This window comes from Tachyglossus aculeatus, chromosome 4, assembly GCF_015852505.1.
Source record: "Tachyglossus aculeatus isolate mTacAcu1 chromosome 4, mTacAcu1.pri, whole genome shotgun sequence".
Classification (NCBI taxonomy): domain Eukaryota; kingdom Metazoa; phylum Chordata; class Mammalia; order Monotremata; family Tachyglossidae; genus Tachyglossus; species Tachyglossus aculeatus.
The window spans coordinates 123,311,197-123,329,813 of NC_052069.1; the positions used below are offsets into that span (position 1 = coordinate 123,311,197).

At 45.6% G+C, this 18,617-nt stretch overlaps 1 protein-coding gene across 9 annotated transcripts in view; it reads left to right on the top strand.

Annotated features, from left to right (window-relative positions):
- TNC (tenascin C) overlaps window positions 1-18,617 on the top strand; it is a 108,335-nt gene that overhangs the window by 30,875 nt on the left and 58,843 nt on the right. For all 9 annotated transcript variants that reach the window (XM_038745918.1, XM_038745919.1, XM_038745921.1 and 6 more), the window contains exons 3-10: window positions 2,731-4,044; window positions 4,493-4,756; window positions 7,999-8,114; window positions 9,733-9,889; window positions 10,350-10,619; window positions 11,183-11,368; window positions 11,594-11,683; window positions 13,009-13,272. In XM_038745918.1, coding sequence (XP_038601846.1) covers window positions 2,731-4,044; window positions 4,493-4,756; window positions 7,999-8,114; window positions 9,733-9,889; window positions 10,350-10,619; window positions 11,183-11,368; window positions 11,594-11,683; window positions 13,009-13,272 — 2,661 coding nt within the window. The remainder of the gene's footprint in view (window positions 1-2,730; window positions 4,045-4,492; window positions 4,757-7,998; window positions 8,115-9,732; window positions 9,890-10,349; window positions 10,620-11,182; window positions 11,369-11,593; window positions 11,684-13,008; window positions 13,273-18,617) is intronic.

An 18,617-nucleotide genomic window follows, 5' to 3' on the forward strand; every position in this document is an offset into this window, starting at 1 on the left:
TCCATCCATCCATGTCTCTCATCCATCTGTCCGTCTATCCATCCATCCGTCTGTCTGTCCATCTGATTGTCCATCCACCTGTATGTCTGTCTGTTCATCCATCTGTCCATCCATCCATCTGTCCATACATCTGTCCATCAGTCCATCAGTCCATAAGTTTGTCCGTCCATCTGTCTCTCCAACTGCCTGACCATTTATCTGTCCATCCGTCTGTCTGTCCATCTGTCCATCCGTCTATGGTCCGTCCAACCATCCGTCCGGCCATCAGTCCGTCTGTCCATCTGTCTGTCCATCAGTCCATCTGTTTGTCCATCTGTCAGCCCATGTCTGTCCACCCATCCATCTGTCCGTCCATCCATCTGTCAGTCCTTCCGTCTGTCTGTCCATCTGTCCGTCCGTCTGTCCTTCCCTCCATCTGTTCATCCATCTGTCGGTCTGTCTTTCCACCTTTCCATCTATCTGTCTATCCTTCCGTCTGTGTGCCCATCTGTCCATCCATCAGCCGGACAGACATGTGTCCACAGGCTCCTGGCTCCTGCTCCTCCTCCCCCACCCTGCCCCCAGGGGAGCGGACAGGGTCCCCTTACAGGGAAGCTTGGTGCAGGATGGGGGATGGGTGGAGGGTCACCCGCCCAGACCCACAGCTTTCATCTCCCCGGTAAAGGAAGGGGAGAGCGGGGCATTCTGGGGCAGGAAATATTAACAGCAGCAACAACAGCATTCATTCATTCATTCATATTTATTGAGTGCTTACTCTGTGCAAAGCACTCTACTAAGCTCTTGGGAAAGTACAGTACAGTACAACAATGAATAGTGACATTCCTTACCCACAACGAGCTCACAGTGTAGAGTGGGGGAGACAGACATCAATACGAGTAAATAAAATTACAGATATGTACACAATTTCAGCTGTGGGGCTGGAAGCTGGGGAAGAGCAAAGAGATGTTGTGTGATCTTGGGAAAGTCACTGCACTTCACTGTGCCTCAGTTACCTCATCTGTAAAATGAGGAATGAGACTGTGAGCCCCACATGAGATGGGGACTTTGTCCAACTCTATTTGCTTGTATCTACCCTAGCGCTAAAGACAGCGCCTAGCACAGAGTAAACACTTGACAAATACCATCATTATCATTATTATTATAAATAAAATTACAGATACGTGCACAATAACGATAATAATCACAACATCCATAGTAATCACAACAACACTTCAAGTTGATAACCACTGCCACCTCACCTTGCCCCCTCCTACCTCACCTCCCTTCTCTCCATCTCCAGCCCAGCCCGCACACTCTGCTCCTCTGCCGCTAACCTCCTTACTGGGCCTTGTTCTTGCCTGTCCTGTCGACGACCCCTGGCCCATGTCCTACCCCTGGCCTGGAATGCCCTCCCTTCCATACATCTGCCAAACTAGCTCTATTCCTCCCTTCAAAACCCTACTGAGAGCTCACCTCCTCCAGGAGGCCTTCCCAGACTGAGTCCCTTTTTTCCTCTCCTCCTCCCTATCCTCCCCTCTGCCCTACCTCCTTCCCCTCCCCACAGCACTTGTATATATTTGTACAGATTTATTACTCTATTTATTTTACCTGTACATATTTACTAATCTATTTTGTTAATGATGTGCATATAGCTTTAATTCTATTTGTTCTGACGCTTTTGACACTTGTCTACATGTTTTGTTTTGTTGTCTGTCTCCCACTTCTAGACTGTGAGACCGTTATTGGGTAGGGACTGTCTCTATCTGTTGCCGACTTGTACTTCCCAAGAACTTAGTACAGTGCTCAGCACATAGTAAGCACTCAATCAATATGAATTGAATGAATGAATGAAAGTTGGACATAGTCCCTGTCCCACATTGGGCTCACAGTCTTAATCCCATTTTTTACAGATGAGGTTACTGAAGCACAGAGATGTTAAGTGACTTGCCCAAGGTCACACAGTAGCCTCTTTAGTGGGCTACAATTCAGTAGGATAAATATAAAAAATATTTCTATCATTTGTCTTGACATCATGAAAATCAGAAGCATAAATCCATGTATTTCCCAGGATTGAAATTATATTTGTTTTTGAGTCATTGATAAGAGAGAGACTTCAGTAATATCTGCATGCTCTTGTTTACAGAATATTTTAACCTGAGGTCCTCATTCCAAGGGTTGTGGTCTGAGCCAGGACTCAGAAGACAGGCAGGGCCCTTCACAGATATTTTTAAATGGTTCACAACAAAGGATAATTGTGCTCTTGCCCTCAAAAAGCTAGGCTAAGACTTGGCAAGGCAGATATTCAGTCAACATCAATGTGTACAGATACGGTAATTACAAGGGTGATTTGAGTGGAAAGGAGGAAGTCGGTGATTGTGCTGCCTTGTTGAGAAATGGGGACTGTAAATTGGGGAATTGCTAAATACGATATAAGGTTGGTCATATTGCGCAATCCATCAGTCAATCAATGGCATTTATAGAGTGCTTACTATGTGCAGAGCACTGTATTAAGTGCTTGGGAGAGTGCAATATTCTACAGAGTTGGTAGATGTTCTCTGTCTACCTTGAGCTTATCCATAACATAATTCAAGATGAATCCTGGAAATGCCTCCTTGAAAGTTTGAGAGCCTTTTCCCAGTTGCACTGAGTTGGGAGAGGGGCCAGAGGACCCCATTGCTCAATCATCTGATCAGATTTGGGCCCCAAGACCACGAGTTGGGTGTGAAGGCTGTTATTTCTTGTGTTGAACAGGTCGCCTGGACACAACACCTTTCTGCAACGGCCGGGGCAACTACAGCACAGAAAGCTGCGGGTGCATCTGTGAGTCGGGCTGGAAGGGCCCCAACTGCTCAGAGCCGGACTGTCTCAGCAACTGCCACAACAGAGGCCAGTGCATCAACGGGCAGTGCGTCTGTGACGACGGCTTCATGGGCGAAGACTGCAGTCAGCCGGCCTGCCCCAACGACTGCAACGACCAGGGAAAATGCATCAGTGGGGTCTGCGTGTGCTTCGACGGGTACACCGGCCCTGACTGCAACAGGGAGGTCTGTCCCCTGCCCTGCAGCGAGCACGGCAGGTGCGTGAACGGACAGTGCATATGCCAAGAGGGCTTCTCTGGGGAGGACTGCCAGGAGCCGCTGTGCCTCAACAACTGCTACAACCGTGGGCGCTGCGTGGAGAACGAGTGTGTGTGTGATGAGGGCTACACAGGTGATGACTGCAGCGAGTTGATCTGCCCCAATGACTGCTACGACCGGGGCCACTGCATCAATGGGACCTGCTTCTGCGAGAAAGGATTTACAGGAGAAGATTGCGGCCAGCGCACGTGCCCCAACGATTGTAACCAGCGTGGCCGCTGCGAGAATGGGCGATGCGTCTGTGACGACGGGTTCTTGGGGGATGATTGCAGTGAAAGGAGGTGCCCTGGGGACTGCAACGACCACGGCCGCTGCGTCCACGGGCAGTGCGTGTGTGACGAGGGCTACACTGGGGAGGACTGCAGTGCTCTGCGGTGCCCCAGTGACTGCAACAATCACGGCAGCTGCGTAGACGGAAAGTGCGTGTGTGAGTTGGGCTTCATGGGGCACGACTGCGGGGACATGCGCTGCCCTGGGGACTGTCACCAGCATGGACGCTGCATGAACGGAATGTGCGTGTGCGACGAGGGGTACAAGGGTGAGGACTGCCATGAGCGGAGGTGCCCCAAAGACTGCAGCGGCCATGGCCGCTGTGCCGATGGCAAGTGCGTGTGTGATGAAGGGTTTGCCGGAGAAGACTGTGGAGAGCTGAGTTGCCCCAACGACTGCCACAAGCAAGGGCGCTGTGTGAACGGCCAGTGCGTGTGCCACGAGGGCTTCGAGGGCAAAGACTGCAAAGACCCCAGGTGTCCCCATGACTGCCACCAGCAGGGGCACTGTGTCCATGGCCAGTGTGTCTGCCATGACGGGTTCCAGGGTGTCGACTGCCAGGAACGGTCCTGCCCGAACGACTGCAGCCACCATGGCCAGTGCGTGGATGGGCGCTGTGTCTGCCATGATGGTTATATGGGTGAAGACTGCTCAGAAGGTAGGTTTACTAGCCCAGTAGCCTTCAGATCAGGCAAGAGGAAAGGATGGGACTTGAATGTTTTAGCGGGGATGGTAGCCTGATCGTTCCAGAGGAAAGAGACATTATTTCAGAATAACCCACTGGGAAGACTTTAAGCCCCCAAATGGCGTTAGAGCTGGTTTTCTTTCCTGTTAACGGAATCCTTTTACTTCCATTGTCATCTCCCTCAGGACCCAGACCCTGCCTGTAATCTTCAGGTTCCCCTCTCGGAGAGATGTCTCCAGGTAGCTCTGTGCCCTTCCACAAGATGGACAGCCTGCTAAGTGAGAACAGGCTTGAAACACTGCTGTGTGTCATGGTTTAATTGCCAGTCCAAGAGCCATCGGCCGGAGGGAACTCGCTGGGGGAAACTGGTTGTTCAAGGGAACGTCTCCCTGATGGAGACTCTGTTTCTTATTCTTGGCAGTATCCCCTCCCAGGGACCTGATTGTGACTGAAGTGACAGAACAAACGGTCAACTTAGCATGGGACAATGAGATGAAGGTCACGGAATATCTCATCACCTACACCCCCACACACATGGATGGTCTGGAGATGAAGTTCAGGGTGCCCGGAGACCAGACCTCCACCACCGTCCGGGAGCTGGAGCCTGGCGTGGAATATTTCATCAGGGTCTTTGCCATCCTTGAGAACAAGCAGAGCATTCCGGTTAGCGCCAGGGTGGCCACATGTGAGTGCAAAGAATTGTTCTGATAATAACGATAAAAATCATGATGGTATTTGTCAAGTGCATACCATGTGTCGAGCACTGTTCTAAGACCTGGGGTAGACACAAGCTAATCAGCTTGGACATAGTCTCTGTCCCCCATGGGGTTCACAGTTCTAATTCCTGTCCTACAGATGAAGTAACTGAAGTACAGAAAGGCAAAATGATTTGCTGGAGGTCATGCAGCAGGAAAGTGAGGAAGTCAGAATTAGAACCCAGGTCCTTCTCACTCCAAGGCCCATGCTGTATCCACCAGGCAGTTTTCTGCTAACCTGGGTTCATAATACCTAGATGGAACATGAGAGAGAGTAGCTTTCATCGCTTTCATCCTAAGAAATCAAACCAATGAGTCCTCTCCTTCTAGTCTCTAGAATAATAATAATAATGATGGCATTTATTAAGCTCCTAGACTCAAGAAGCAGCATGACCTTGTGGAAGGAGCATGGGCCTGGCAGTCAGAGGACCATTTCTTTTTTTTTAATGGTATTTGTTAAGCACTTCCTCTGTGCCACAAACACTGTACTAAGTCCTGGGGTAGGTACAAGGTAATCAGGTTGCACACAGTCATCATCTCCATTTGACACATTAGGTAAGTGAAGCACAGAGATATTAAATGACTTTCCCAAGGTCACACAGCAGACAGGTGGTTGATATGGGTTATACTCCTGGCTCTACCGTGTGCCTACTGCGTGACCTGGGGAAGTCACTTACCTTCTCCATGCATCAATTTCCTCAACTGTAAAATAGGGATTAAATAGCAGCATGGCTCAGTGGAAAGAGCCCAGGCTTTAGAGTCCGAGGTCATGGGTTCAAATCCCAGCTCCTCCACTTGTCAGCTGTGTGACTTTGGGCAAATCACTTCACTTCTCCGTGCCTCAGGTACCTCATCTGTAAAATGGGGGTGAAGACTGTGAGCCCCTCGTGGAGAAACCTGATCACCCTGTAACCTTTCCAGCGCTTAGAACAGTGCTTTGCACATAGTAAGCACTTAATAAATGCCATTATTATTATTATTAAGTGGGCCCCTTGTGGAACAAGAACTGTGTCCAACTCAATTATCTTGATTCTACCACAGTGCTTAACATAGTAAGGGTATCACAAACACCACAAGTATTATTAGTTTAGTTCTCTCTCTTTTGGGAGTCAATCAACGGCATTTATTGAGTGCTTACTATTTGCAGAGTACTGTATTAAGAGCTTGGGAGAGTATAGTGCAACAGAATTAGCAGACATGTTCTCTGCCCATAACACGTTTACAGTCTAGGGAAGGACGAAGGTGGGGGGCACTAGCGGGCAGGAGGCATAAGGGAGAGATTTGGACAATTACCTCCCTTTTCAGCCACACAGTACTGCCAGAGTGAGGCAGGGATAGTCGAGGGGGAGGCAAAGAGGAGATCAGCTCAATTTAGTTATTCAAGAACTCACTGGCAGGCAGGGGCAGCTGCACCTTCTGCATTAATAGCTCCTGCTTGCCTCAGGGAAAGGGTATTTTGTAATGTGGTATTATTTGTATTCCTATCTAGCTCCTCATTTACGATGATCAAAAAACAGCACTTCTCCTTTCCTTGACACTTTGGGTTGGGTCCTCACAGAGCTTTTCAGCCCATTCCCAGTCCATTTGCAAACTCAAGCGTTTTATCCCAGAAATCACTGCCACATAGCTTTCCGGTCACCTTTAGATGGAAAAGAGGATTGGGCTCCAGGAGGCAGGACAAAGAAGGGGAGGAAGGGCACAGAAAGGGGGGACAGAGAAAAATCGATCAATCAGTTAATGGTATTTAATCTCTTGGATGAGTACAATACAACAGAACTGATAGACACGTTCTCCACCCATAAGGAGCTTACAGTCTAGAGGAATATTATTAGATTACAAGCAGGAGCAAGGAAATTAGAGGAGGAAGGAAAAGACAGGAAATGAGGGAGGATCTGTGCTGTAATCCAGAGAGTCCCAGTAAACGGACCGAGTCCACAGCTACCAGGCCTGGCCTTTTGCCACAGCCTGGCGGGTGTTTGCTTCCATCCAGAAATCCCCTGGGAGATCCAGGTGAAGGGACACATAGACAGATGGACAGATGAATGGATGGACAGACAGGTGGACAGACAGAAAGATGGGTGGAGAGACAGACGGAGAGAGACAGAAGGACAGACAAGCAGATGGATGGACAGACAGATAGGCAGACGGAAGGATGGACAGAGAGATGGACAGAAAGATGGACGGAGAGATAGGTGGACAGACAGATGGACAGATGGATAGATGGACAGACGGACGGATAGATGGATAGACAGACAGACAAATGCACAGACAGACAGATGGAAAGACAGACGGAAAGATGGACAGACAGATGGAAGGACAGATAGACGGATGAATACACAGACAGACGGACATACAGACAGACAAGACAGATGGATGGAAATATGGACAGACAGACAGACGGATGGATGGATGGATGGACAGACAGAAGGACGGACGGATGGATGGATGGATGGACAGATGAACAGACAGATGGATGGCACAAATACCTGGTACTCTACCTGGCACATAGTCAGCAGAGGCATTGCATTTTTTTCTTTTAAGTTACTTGTTAAGAACTTACTTTGTGCCAAGCACTGTACTGGGCCTAGGGGTAGATACAAGATAATTAGTCTGGACACAGTCCCTGTCCTATCTGGGGCTCACAGTCTAAGATGGAGGGAATATGATTTAATACCCATTTTACAGTTGAGGAAAATGAGGCACAGAGAAGTTGGGTGACTTTTTCAAGGTCACTCAGCAGGCAGGTGTTGGGGATGGGACCCAACAAACCCAGGTTTTTTGACTCCCAAGCCCATGCTCTTTACACTAGGCCACACTGGATTGTTATTTCAGTTCCTTTTCTAACTTTCTAACTTGAATATATATGTACGAAATGGAGATAGTGCTGTCCTTGTATAGCATTAGAGACAGGTTACAGCATGTTATCGCCTGGGCGGTGAAACCTGCCTTCTAACTCTGGAACATCAACACAGAATGGATCCGTGGCAGACAGTACCTCACAGAGCCTGCCTGTGCTAGGAGAAGCCTGCCGCCTCTAGAGTTTGGTAAAGTGGTTCATTGTTTAGCCGCCAATATTTCACCATCCCCTAGCTCTATTTTTTCCACCCTAGTATTCTCCCTCAATTCCACTGTCGACCAGCTCATGGCTGCATGTTTCCCCTATTCTCCCCAGATCTTCCAGCCCCGGAAGGTTTAAAGTTCAAATCAGTTAAAGAAACCTCTGTGGAAGTGGAGTGGGACCCTCTGGATATCGCCTTTGAAAAGTGGGAGATCATCTTCAGGAACATGGTAAGGGCAGGGTGTGGCCACAAGGAGAATCTGGCTTGGATCTAGCAGAATCTTAAAGGATTGACTAGGATTTTTGCTTTGGAATTATTTTTTTGTTGTGGGGAAGGAGGGAGAAATGCAACCAACTAGTGCTTTCTGGGTGATTAGCTGGGTGGGTGAGCAGAGGCGGTTATTCCCCTCGGGCCATTGGGTGGTCAACAGAGGTTTTAGCCTCTCCTACACTTCATTAACTTTGTCCCCAAAATGTTGGAATATTACAACTACTCTGGCTAAACAACCACTCTGAAACTTCTATGCTTCTGGGTTTGGGGCTCAGAACAGAGCTTTGGAATGACTGGTGAATCCTAGAGCACAAGCATTACACCCTAGGGTTACCTAACTCAGAAGGACTTGAAAATTTAGCATCCCCCAAAATCTCTTGGTTAAATAGCCCACATAGTGCCAGGGAGGGAGTGAATAAGGGAGAAAAAAAGGGAGGGATGAAGAGGTCTTGAGGCTCACTCTGAGGCTCAAGACCAAGATGTTCCTCCCCTGGATGTCAGGTCAAGTATCAATTTGCAGTTCCAGAGAGATGAATTTATTGACCTTCTGAAAGAAGAGAGTCTGACAATAATAATAATAATAACAATAATAATAATAATAATGATAGTATTTATTAAGTGCTTACTATGTGCCAAGCACTATTCTAAGCAATGGGGTAGTTACAGGGTAGTCAGGTTGTCCCACGTGTGAGCCCACTGTTGGGTAGGGATTGTCTCTATTTGTTGCTGAATTGTACTTTCCAAATGCTTAGTACAGTGCTCTGCACACAGTAAGCACTCAGTAAATACAATTGAATGAATGAATGGGGCTCACAGTTTAATCCCCATTTTACAGATGAGGAAACTGAGGCACAGAGAAGTTAAGTGGCTTGCCCAAGATCACACAGCAGGCATGTGGTGGAGCTGGAATTAGAATCCACGTCCTCTGACTCCCAATCCCGTGTACTTTCCACTAAGGCAAATGTACAATAATAATAATAATAATAATGATGATGGTATTTGTTAAGCGCTTACTATGTGCAAAGCACTGTTCTAAGCGCTGGGATAGATACAAGGTTATCAGGTTGTCCCACTTGGGGCTCACAGTCTTGATCCCCATTTTACAGATAAGGTAACTGAGGCACCTAGAAGTTAAGTGACTTGCCCAAAGTCACACAGCTGACAAGTGGCGGAGTCGGGAGTAGAACCCACAACCACTGACTCCCAAGTCCCTGCTCTTTCCACTAAGCCATGCTGCTTCTCTACAATAGACTTGGTTGACACAATCCTTGCTATCAAGTGTCCTAGTCTGACGATACATTCTACCCAGACATTTTTGTCCAATCTATTGTTCTGCCCCCTGGTTATACACCATAACGGATGTATGGGGAGTGACAAAAGAGACTGCAAGATACAGTCTCTGCCCTCAAGGAGCTTCTAATTTAATTGACCTCATTCTATTCTAAAGACACATAAGGCCAGTCCCACATCCAAATGGTGAATTCTTCAAACTCAGGAGAAAATAAAGGTTGTTCTTTAGGCTGAGGGAAGAGACCCCTTTCAAATCAAACCCTCACCCTGAACCCTCTTTATTTCAGAACAAAGATGATGGGGAAGAGATCACCAGTAGCCTAAGAAGACCAGAGACGACCTATCAGCAAACAGGCCTGGCTCCCGGCCAGGAGTACGAGATCTCCCTGCACATTGTGAAGAATAACACGCGTGGGCCTGGACTCAAGAAGGTGACCACCACAAGTGAGTACCAGTTGTTGGTCCTGTCACTAGGAACCACCTGTCTAGGTGCTTCTCTAGGAGTCACTCTGGAGAATCACTGAAAAAGTTCTGCAGATAAGTCATGAAAAGTTGGTTAAGCTCATGAAGATGCTACTTGAATACACATGGGCTCCTCTTGATTACCATGGTATTAGGCATGATTGACAACTGCTCCCTGAGATTGACCACTCATCAGTCCCTGCAGCAGCCCTGCAGCAGTGCTCTGCCAGGGTCAGAAATGGGTCATATTTAACCAATCTCCTCTGTGTCCAGAGGGTCTGGTCTGGTAAAGATCCATTTGACATCTCCATAATGGTGCCAGTCCTCAGTTAAATGTGAACTTCCTCTGACTGGCCATCTGAGACCAACTGGAGACCATCTCTTGCTATCCCTCCAGTACCTCAAGGTAATCATCTTCATGCTCTGTATTTTTGTTCCCCAGGATTGGATGCTCCCAGTCAGATAGAGGTGAAAGATGTCACGGACACCACCGCTCTGATCACATGGTTCAAGCCTTTAGCTGAAATTGACATCATTGAGCTCTCCTATGGCACTAAAGGTGTTCCTGGAGATGTTACCACCATTGAGTTCTCTAGTGACGAAAACCAGTATTCGATTGATAACCTGAAACCAGACACCGAATATGAGGTGTCACTCATCTCAAGAAGAGGAGATATGACAAGTAACCCAGGAAAGGAAACATTCACCACAGGTAACAGATGCTTCCATTTTGATGATTTGCATCCTGGGACATTCCTTAACAGGACTGCATAACTGGGTTGCTAGCTGACTTAAGAAGAAGTGGTCCCACTGGTAAAGCTAAAGTCAAAGACAGATTTCTTTGAGATGAAGTCAGCTAGTGTTATCATTAAATTCTCCTTTTCCCACCAAAATAAGGGAGATTGCATTAAGTAAGCATGAGAAGTAGGGTGGTCTAATGGAAAGAGCATGGGCCTGGGAGTCAGAGGACCTGGGTTCGAATCCTGACTACAACACTTTTTTGTTGCTTGACCTTGGGCAAGGCATTTAACTTCTCCGTACCACAGTTACCTCATTTGTAAAATAGGAATTAAGACCGTGAGTCCTATGTGGGACAGGAACTGTGTCCAACTCAATTATCTTAGATCTTTCCCAGCGCTTAGTACAGTACCTAGCACATAGTACGTACTTTACAAACACCATTTAAAAAAAAATAGAGAGTCATCATGGGCTAGAACCCAAGTTCTTCACTTCAGAATGCCTCCTAGAGTTTGAATAAGGAAACTGCTTTTCCAGGCCTGGATGCCCCCAGGAATCTGAAACGGGTCTCCCAGACTGACAGTAGCATCACCTTGGAGTGGAAGAATGGGAAAGCTGATATTGACAATTACAGAATCAAATTTGCTCCTATCGCTGGAGGGGACCATGCTGAGAGGGATGTGCTGAGGAGCAAGCAGCCTACAACCCGAGTCACGCTCACAGGTAGGTTTGCACTCTGTCCAAGTCACACCTCAGCCTCAGCCCTGGGGATTCAGAAAAAATTCAAGATTCCTGAGAAACTGGAAACCTTGATTTTGGGACTAGCTTGTCCCAAAAGTCCACTCTTTACTGGGCCCCCTGCTCCTGAAAAATATTTTCCAAGAAAGGGATGATACCAACTCTTTCCCAGCTCAAATTGAGTTTTCATTCTTCCACCTTTTCTCTTAGATTTAAGACCAGGAACTGAATACGGTATTGGAGTGACTGCAGTCAAGAACGACAAAGAAAGTAACCCTGCCACCATTAATGCTGCTACTGGTAAGAACTATTTCTATTGAGGAACTGAAGAAAACTATTTACAATTGATGATGATGATGATAGGAGACCAAAATAAATTTGGAGCCATCACCAGAAGCAAACAATCAGTCATATTTATTGAGTGCCTACTGGGTGCAGAGCACTGTACTTAGCACTTGTGGGAGAGGACAATAGAGTAAGAGTGTACACAGTCTCTGCCCTCAGTCTACTGGGGGAGACTGACACGAATCCACCCATCACAAATTGTCAGAGGAGGAGAAAGAAAGCACAGTACAGCCATTTATAGCACAACACATGGACAAAAAAAGGGTACATTAATGTAAATTAAGAATATACATAAATGCTAAGGGCAGATTTTCAATAGATGTGACCTGGCACAGCACATCTTAAATAGGCAATGCCTACTGGAGGAGGTCTATGAAGATGAGAAAAGTTGTTATCTGCTGAATTTGAAGAGGGAGGGAGCTCCAGGCAAAAGGAAAGTTACAAGCAAGGCAATGGAGACAAAAGAGTTGATTAGGCTACCTTGAGAGGAACAGAGAGTATGAGCTGGAATGCAGTTAGGAGAAGATGGTGGATAAATAATAATGAGAGAGCTGATGGTGCCACTTAAAGCTCATGGTCAGGAGAAAATGAACCTAAGTAGAGAGGGCTTTGGGAATCCAGATTCCTGGGCTCTAATTTCAGCAGACCTCCCGATGTGCTGTGTGACCTTATCAAGTTACTTAATATTGAGGACCCCAGTAGCTCCATCTGTAAAATAGGATCTGTATATTCCTCTCCCACCCTCACGGAAATGCTGTAAGGAGAAGTGAGATGTATAATTCAACATTTGTGAGATGGGAGGTGAGATTCAACATTCTGGAAAAACTGAGCACTATAAGTCTGTGAAATTATGTTGTTAGGAAAATGTTTCCTTACAAAACTGCTTTTTATTCATGTACTTAATTGTATTTATTGAGCGCTTATTGTGTGTAGAGCACAGTACTATGCGCTTGGGAAGTACAAATCGTCAACATATGGCAACGGTCCCTACCCAACAATGGGCTCACAGTCTAGAGAGGGGTAGGGGTGCAGGAAGAAAGAGAGAGGGGGAAGGAGGTAGGAAGAAATAGAGATAGTACTGCTGAAGTAAAGGTACTGATGTGTTTGGACTCCAAAGGTGAATTTGAAGGTTTCTAGACTAGGGTTTGTCCCCCAAATCAGTGAGCGGCACTAGAGTTGGCTAGAACTGTCAGAAAAAATGACTCCGGATTAAGGGTGGGGGAAATTCCTCGCATACCATTATGGTCCAAGGCATGATGCAGGCTCTTAATTCCTTGTAGATTTGGATGCCCCTAAAGAACTCCAGGTTTCAGAACGTACCGAGACCTCACTGTCCCTGCTGTGGAGAAGACCTCTGGCCAAATTTGACCGTTACCGCCTCACCTACAATTCCTCTTCTGGCAAACACCATGAAATGGAGTTGCCAGGGGGCACAAGTTCTTATGTTCTGAGAGGTCTGAATCCTGGCATCGAATATTCCATAAACCTAGTAGCTGAGAAAGGAAGACACAAGAGCAAAGCGGCCCGAGTGAAGGGTGCAACAGGTGAGTCACCTCCTTTGAGACAGGGGTGCTGAGTCAGTTGTCTTAGGGATGTCTCTGCAGGCTACCGTCCAGTCCATGGTGCTTGCATAATCAAGAGACTGCTAATTCATCCACAGGGTTGGTAGTCTGTAACCTCTGGTCTCAAAGTTTTCTTTGCATTAGTTATTTGTGTTCCTTTTTAAGGAATATAAATATCATATAAAGGGGTGCTATTCAACTCTTTATTCCTCAGAGATCGTAATGCTTCACAAGTTTTCTTTCTAGTGAGAATGTACCTATTCTTATTTAATGATTACTCTCGTTTTTCTCCTAGCTGGTGTAGGAGAATCAAACATTAATAGTTTCTTTCTTTTTCTTTCTATTTTAGGAAAGCGTGAGACAAGTACATTAACCTATCTGATTTTTTTTCCTTTACGGGTTCTAATTGCAGGCTGTTCTCTTTCCTCTTAAGGCATCACAGACTCAAGATGTGCATAGACCCTAATGTAACAAGACTTCTTTCTCCTTTCTCCTTCTTTCTCCTTTACTCCTCTCCCATAGAAGTTCAAAGATAGTGACTGGTTTTCCCAACCAAGCAAACAATGCTTCCTTTATGGTCTTCTTTATCTGATTGTTGGGAAGTTAGGGGAGCAAAGGCTTAGACGGGCAATCAGGGTCCCAGAGCTCAGTGGATGTCTCTTTATTGACAAATCAAAAGGTAATGCTTGTGAAAACTGGAGAATTTGGACTTTTCCATGGAAACATTCAATAATTTTGTAAATGATCAACTGGGCTTGAATAGAAGAGTAATCTATTCCTGTGTTTTTAAATAAGAACAGAGTGGAAAAAATGCCGGTAGCAGGACGGAGGTCAAGAAGTTGGTGGCATTTAGATTGCAGCACCTGGCTTTGTCAAATACTATTGCAAAATCTGGTGGGGGGGTGGTAAATGAGTAAGAACCTCCTCTCTGAGTAATTTCCTGAATTTTCAATCCTGTAGGAGCAAGTCAGTGAGTGCCTCAGTGTGCAGAGCCAGGGTACTCCACCCAGCTACTGTGTTGACCCCTCCTGTGTCCAGACTCTCCAAAAAAGGGCATCTATTGCACCTTTGTAGCCTCAGGGACTTGGAAACTATCTGCTGGGTGAACTCCTTCTTCCAAGAGGAACCCCTCAGCTGTGCACTGGAAGATACATATTGTCATGGCTTGGGGTCAAAATGGCTCTGCCTCAGGCCAAATGAATATGGGACCCATTGGGTCCCAGAGGGTAATTGTAGATTCAAGGCTTCCAGGGAGCCCAGAGACTGAACTCTGACTGGGCTCTCATCATGAGTTCTCCAATCCCCACAGTAGAATAATGTAAAGTATATAGTGGTGGTGAGTTTTAATATTGGTTTCCTCAGCTATCGGTCCTTGTGAATTGAGCTGTCATACCACAGTCAAGGTCATCAAGGGGCCTGGCCCTCCTGATCAGTGGATGGGGAAGAACTCTGTGAACCTGGGTCTAAACCTTCAGCTAACCCTCACGATTCATATCAAGAAACCAGAACCCTCAAGGTTACATGAGCTAACTCTTGTCCCTCTGACAAGTGGAATTTATGGAAATTATTGGTCTTGCAGAACACATCCAGTTTGGCTTTTCAGAATCCAAAGATGATAAAAAATATCAACAGTGGCCCTCAGTTCTCTGGTACAGTGACTCTTTGGGTCAGACCATTCTCTCAGAGACATGATCATAGCTTGTTATCACTGGCCTTCGGATAGACCTGTCTAGAGAGTATGAACCACTAGGCACTGCTACCCGATAGGAGTATTTCCAGTTGTAAAGAATGATATTCCTTATCGGGTGGAAGAGGAACCACAAGGGAGAAGTAACATCTGGGCTTGTGTGGTGATTTTCCATGCCCTCACCACTATCCTCTCTCAGGATATAATCTTGTTACATCTCAACCTAGTTTCATCCAGGCTGAGCAGTTCTTGTCTCCTCCATCTCTTCTGATGAGGAAGCAGCTCCATTGGAGAGGAGAGGTAGGAGGCATAAGGAGTGCAGCAATATACACCCACTCACCCTCTCCTATGTCCTTTCTGAGCTTCCAGCCATGGATGAGGAACGTGAAAACTATGGGGTCAGGGACCCGGTTACTGCACCACCCAGGGCTCAGGCCAACGACCGGACCTTTCATACCCTCATCAGAGCTGGAGCTCGAGGCCTTGGGCAAGACTTGCCTGGGAATTTCTGAGATTAGCCTTCTTGAGTAAAAGCAGACTTTGAGCAGAAACTGTTTCTCAGCCTTTCCTACAAGGTTGCTGAATCAAGAGAAGCATTTGCAAAGCTCCAGCAGAGATGGACCCAGGTTCCTGTTAGGCGGTAATTAGCCTGATTAGGGATGAGAAAACTTAGATACTCCAAAAGTAAAAATAAGAGCTGGAGAGGAGAAAGAGCAAAGTATATGTAGGCATATATTTAATAATAATAATTAGTAACTATGGTATTTATTAAGCATTTACTAGGTGCCAGGCACTCTATTAAGTGCTGGAAAGGATACATGCAAATTGGGTTGGACATAATGTCTGTCTCACATGGAGCTCAGTGTCTTAATTCCCATTTTACAGATGAGGTAACTGAAGCATGAGGTAAATGAAGCACATAGAAGTCAAGTGACTTGTCCAAGGCCACGCAGCAGACATGTAGCAGAGCTGAGTTTAGAACCCAGGTCCTTCTGATTCCCAAGCCCATTCTCTATCCACTAGGCCATGTCACTCCTCTACAGATATATAATATATAGGTGTATAGAATATAAAGAGAAAGACAAATATATATCTTCATATAAGTATGAAGATATTTACATATATATATACATATATATAATAAACATATATGAATATATCTCATCCCTTTCCTTCTTTGAGAGTTTCTGAGTCAGGCCACTTTCCTTCCCCCAAGCCAAATATAACACATGTTATTTTACCCTCTGGCTACAGCAGGAAGCTAAATACCCCAGCTCCACTTAGTCATGGGGAAGTCCTCGACCCCTGCCAGAGAAGGCCAGTAAAGACCATAAACTGATCTCCAAATGAAATGACTCTTTATTCCCTCATGCCTAGTAAGGGCATCCCAGGGGCATAGTTTGGAAACAGTGGCTTCATTCATACAGTTTTTCACTCTTATTACATATTGAAAATGAATCAAGAGGAATATATCCTGCATTAGACTGAATTTTCCTTTCTGGATAGAAAGAGATTGGGGTGGGGGGAGAGAGTGAGAAGGACTGAATGACTCTCTAGGGTGGTCTTTCCTACTTGCACTAGTCTCTTCCCACTCTGCTTTTGATGATTTGACACCAAAGTTGGTGGCACTGGGCCACCTTTTCCTATTCACAAGTGGAACTGTGGGGATTTGTCCCCCCACTACATATTTCAGTTCTTCCATGTTTCATGCCCCACTTGACAGCAGTAAAGTTAAATGCTACCATCCAGTCAATCATTACAATAGAGTACAATATAACAGAATTGGTAGATACATTCCCTGCCAAGACATTTCCAGCAAAAACAAAAGTTTCTGAGGTCATGTCTAACCTGGTCTGGAGTCAACTTTCCACTATGCGTTGAGACTAGTCCTTTGCTACCTGAACTTGTCATTTTGTCTACATATCTCATAGAACTGAATTGTCTTTACTGGGACTCAGGGTGCTGGGACAATGTTGCTTCTGAGCTAGGGAAGGAGATGCCTAAGAACCTTGAACATTCTAGTATAACTTGATTTCTCTATAGTCTCTCATCCAGAAAAAGCTAGTCTACTTTGCCTAAGAACTGAATGCTCCAGAGCAGGTTAATATTCAGAGAAACTTAAGGATCTGCCATTGACTGTCCAGAGGTTTATGTCCTGAAGGATAAAAAGCCAGAGAATTCACACACAGGGAGCTTGTGGGAAACATCTGTTTTCACTAACAACACAGCAGCATTCCTCATCTCTGCTCCTTGTCTACTTCACTTTCAGAACTACCATTTCACTCTTTTCACTCCAAAGACACAGAAGGAGTTTTCTTGTAGCAATTTCTATCATTACTGAAAACACACAGCAAACAAGGAGAACATTATCTGGTTATGAAGGGACAAAGATGTCTATATTTGTCTCATTCTCTGCCTTACACCATTTTATCTCAATTTTTGATTCTTTCCTATCTGAGAAAACACAGCCCTTGCTAAGAAGGGTGGTCATAAACTAGTTCATGGGGTAGCATATTGAAACAAATGAACAAATCATGTAAAACCTGAATGCCTACTTGGAATTCTTCCACTATCATGCAGGTCTATAATGCAGACCTTTTGCACAGTCTGCCTTCAACCTTCTAGATTCCATCTTAGACATGAGTGGTATGTCAAAGCAATCGTGATGTATAAACTGGAGAAAGTGGCTTTCAATTGCTTTGAACAGTTTGAGAAATGTCTGTTCTTAAGTGCACATTTTATGAAGGTTCTGACAGGGTCCTTTTAAGAGTTGGTCTTCATTTTCTCTTTTCTCCCCTAGAAATTTGGATGCAGTATTAGGCTATATCTCAAAATTGAGAATGTGGGCAAGGCGCTTCATCTCAGTTGACTCCCTTAGTGCTTCCATCCACTGACAGGGATGAAGCAGTTTGGATGCTCTTTATACATTAGAAATTCAACAATTCAGCACCATTGTCCCTGGAAACCATTCTGTCTGTCAAAGGCTATACTGAATGTCGTTCTCGACTCCTAAACTCCAAACTGGATTCATCCTTCTAACCTGCTCATTCATCTTGGATTAGACATGATAATCTCGAGTTACATGCTGGAAACCATAGTCGTAATAGGATCTCACAAATAAAAGTGAGTCTCATTGATCACACCAACTAAATAATAATGATAATTATGGTACTTGTTAAGTGCTTACTATGTACCAAGCACTGTTCTAAGCACTGGGGTAGTTACAAGGTAATCAGGTTGGATACAGTCCCTGTCCCACATGGGGCTCACAATCTTAATCCCAATTTTGTAGATGAGTGAAATGAGGAACAGAGAAATTAAATGACTTGCCTAAGGTCACACAGAAGATAACTGGCAGAGCCGAGATTAGAACCCAGGTCCTCTGACTCCTAAGCCTCTGCTCTTGCCAGTAGGTTATGCTGCTTCTCTACACAAAAGGATCTTCCCCTCAAGGTTCCATCACATAGGCTAACTCCCAATGGGCACCTCTAGCCAAGGTTGAAGTTCTTCCTAGTGTAAATGTCAGTGCCAAGTTACAAAGTGTTATCTTGGGAGCTCCCAAAGAGAGGAATTTTCCTGAATAAATCCCCAAGAATTCATTTGAAAAACAATTTTTCAGTGGAAACCAGGTAACTTCATG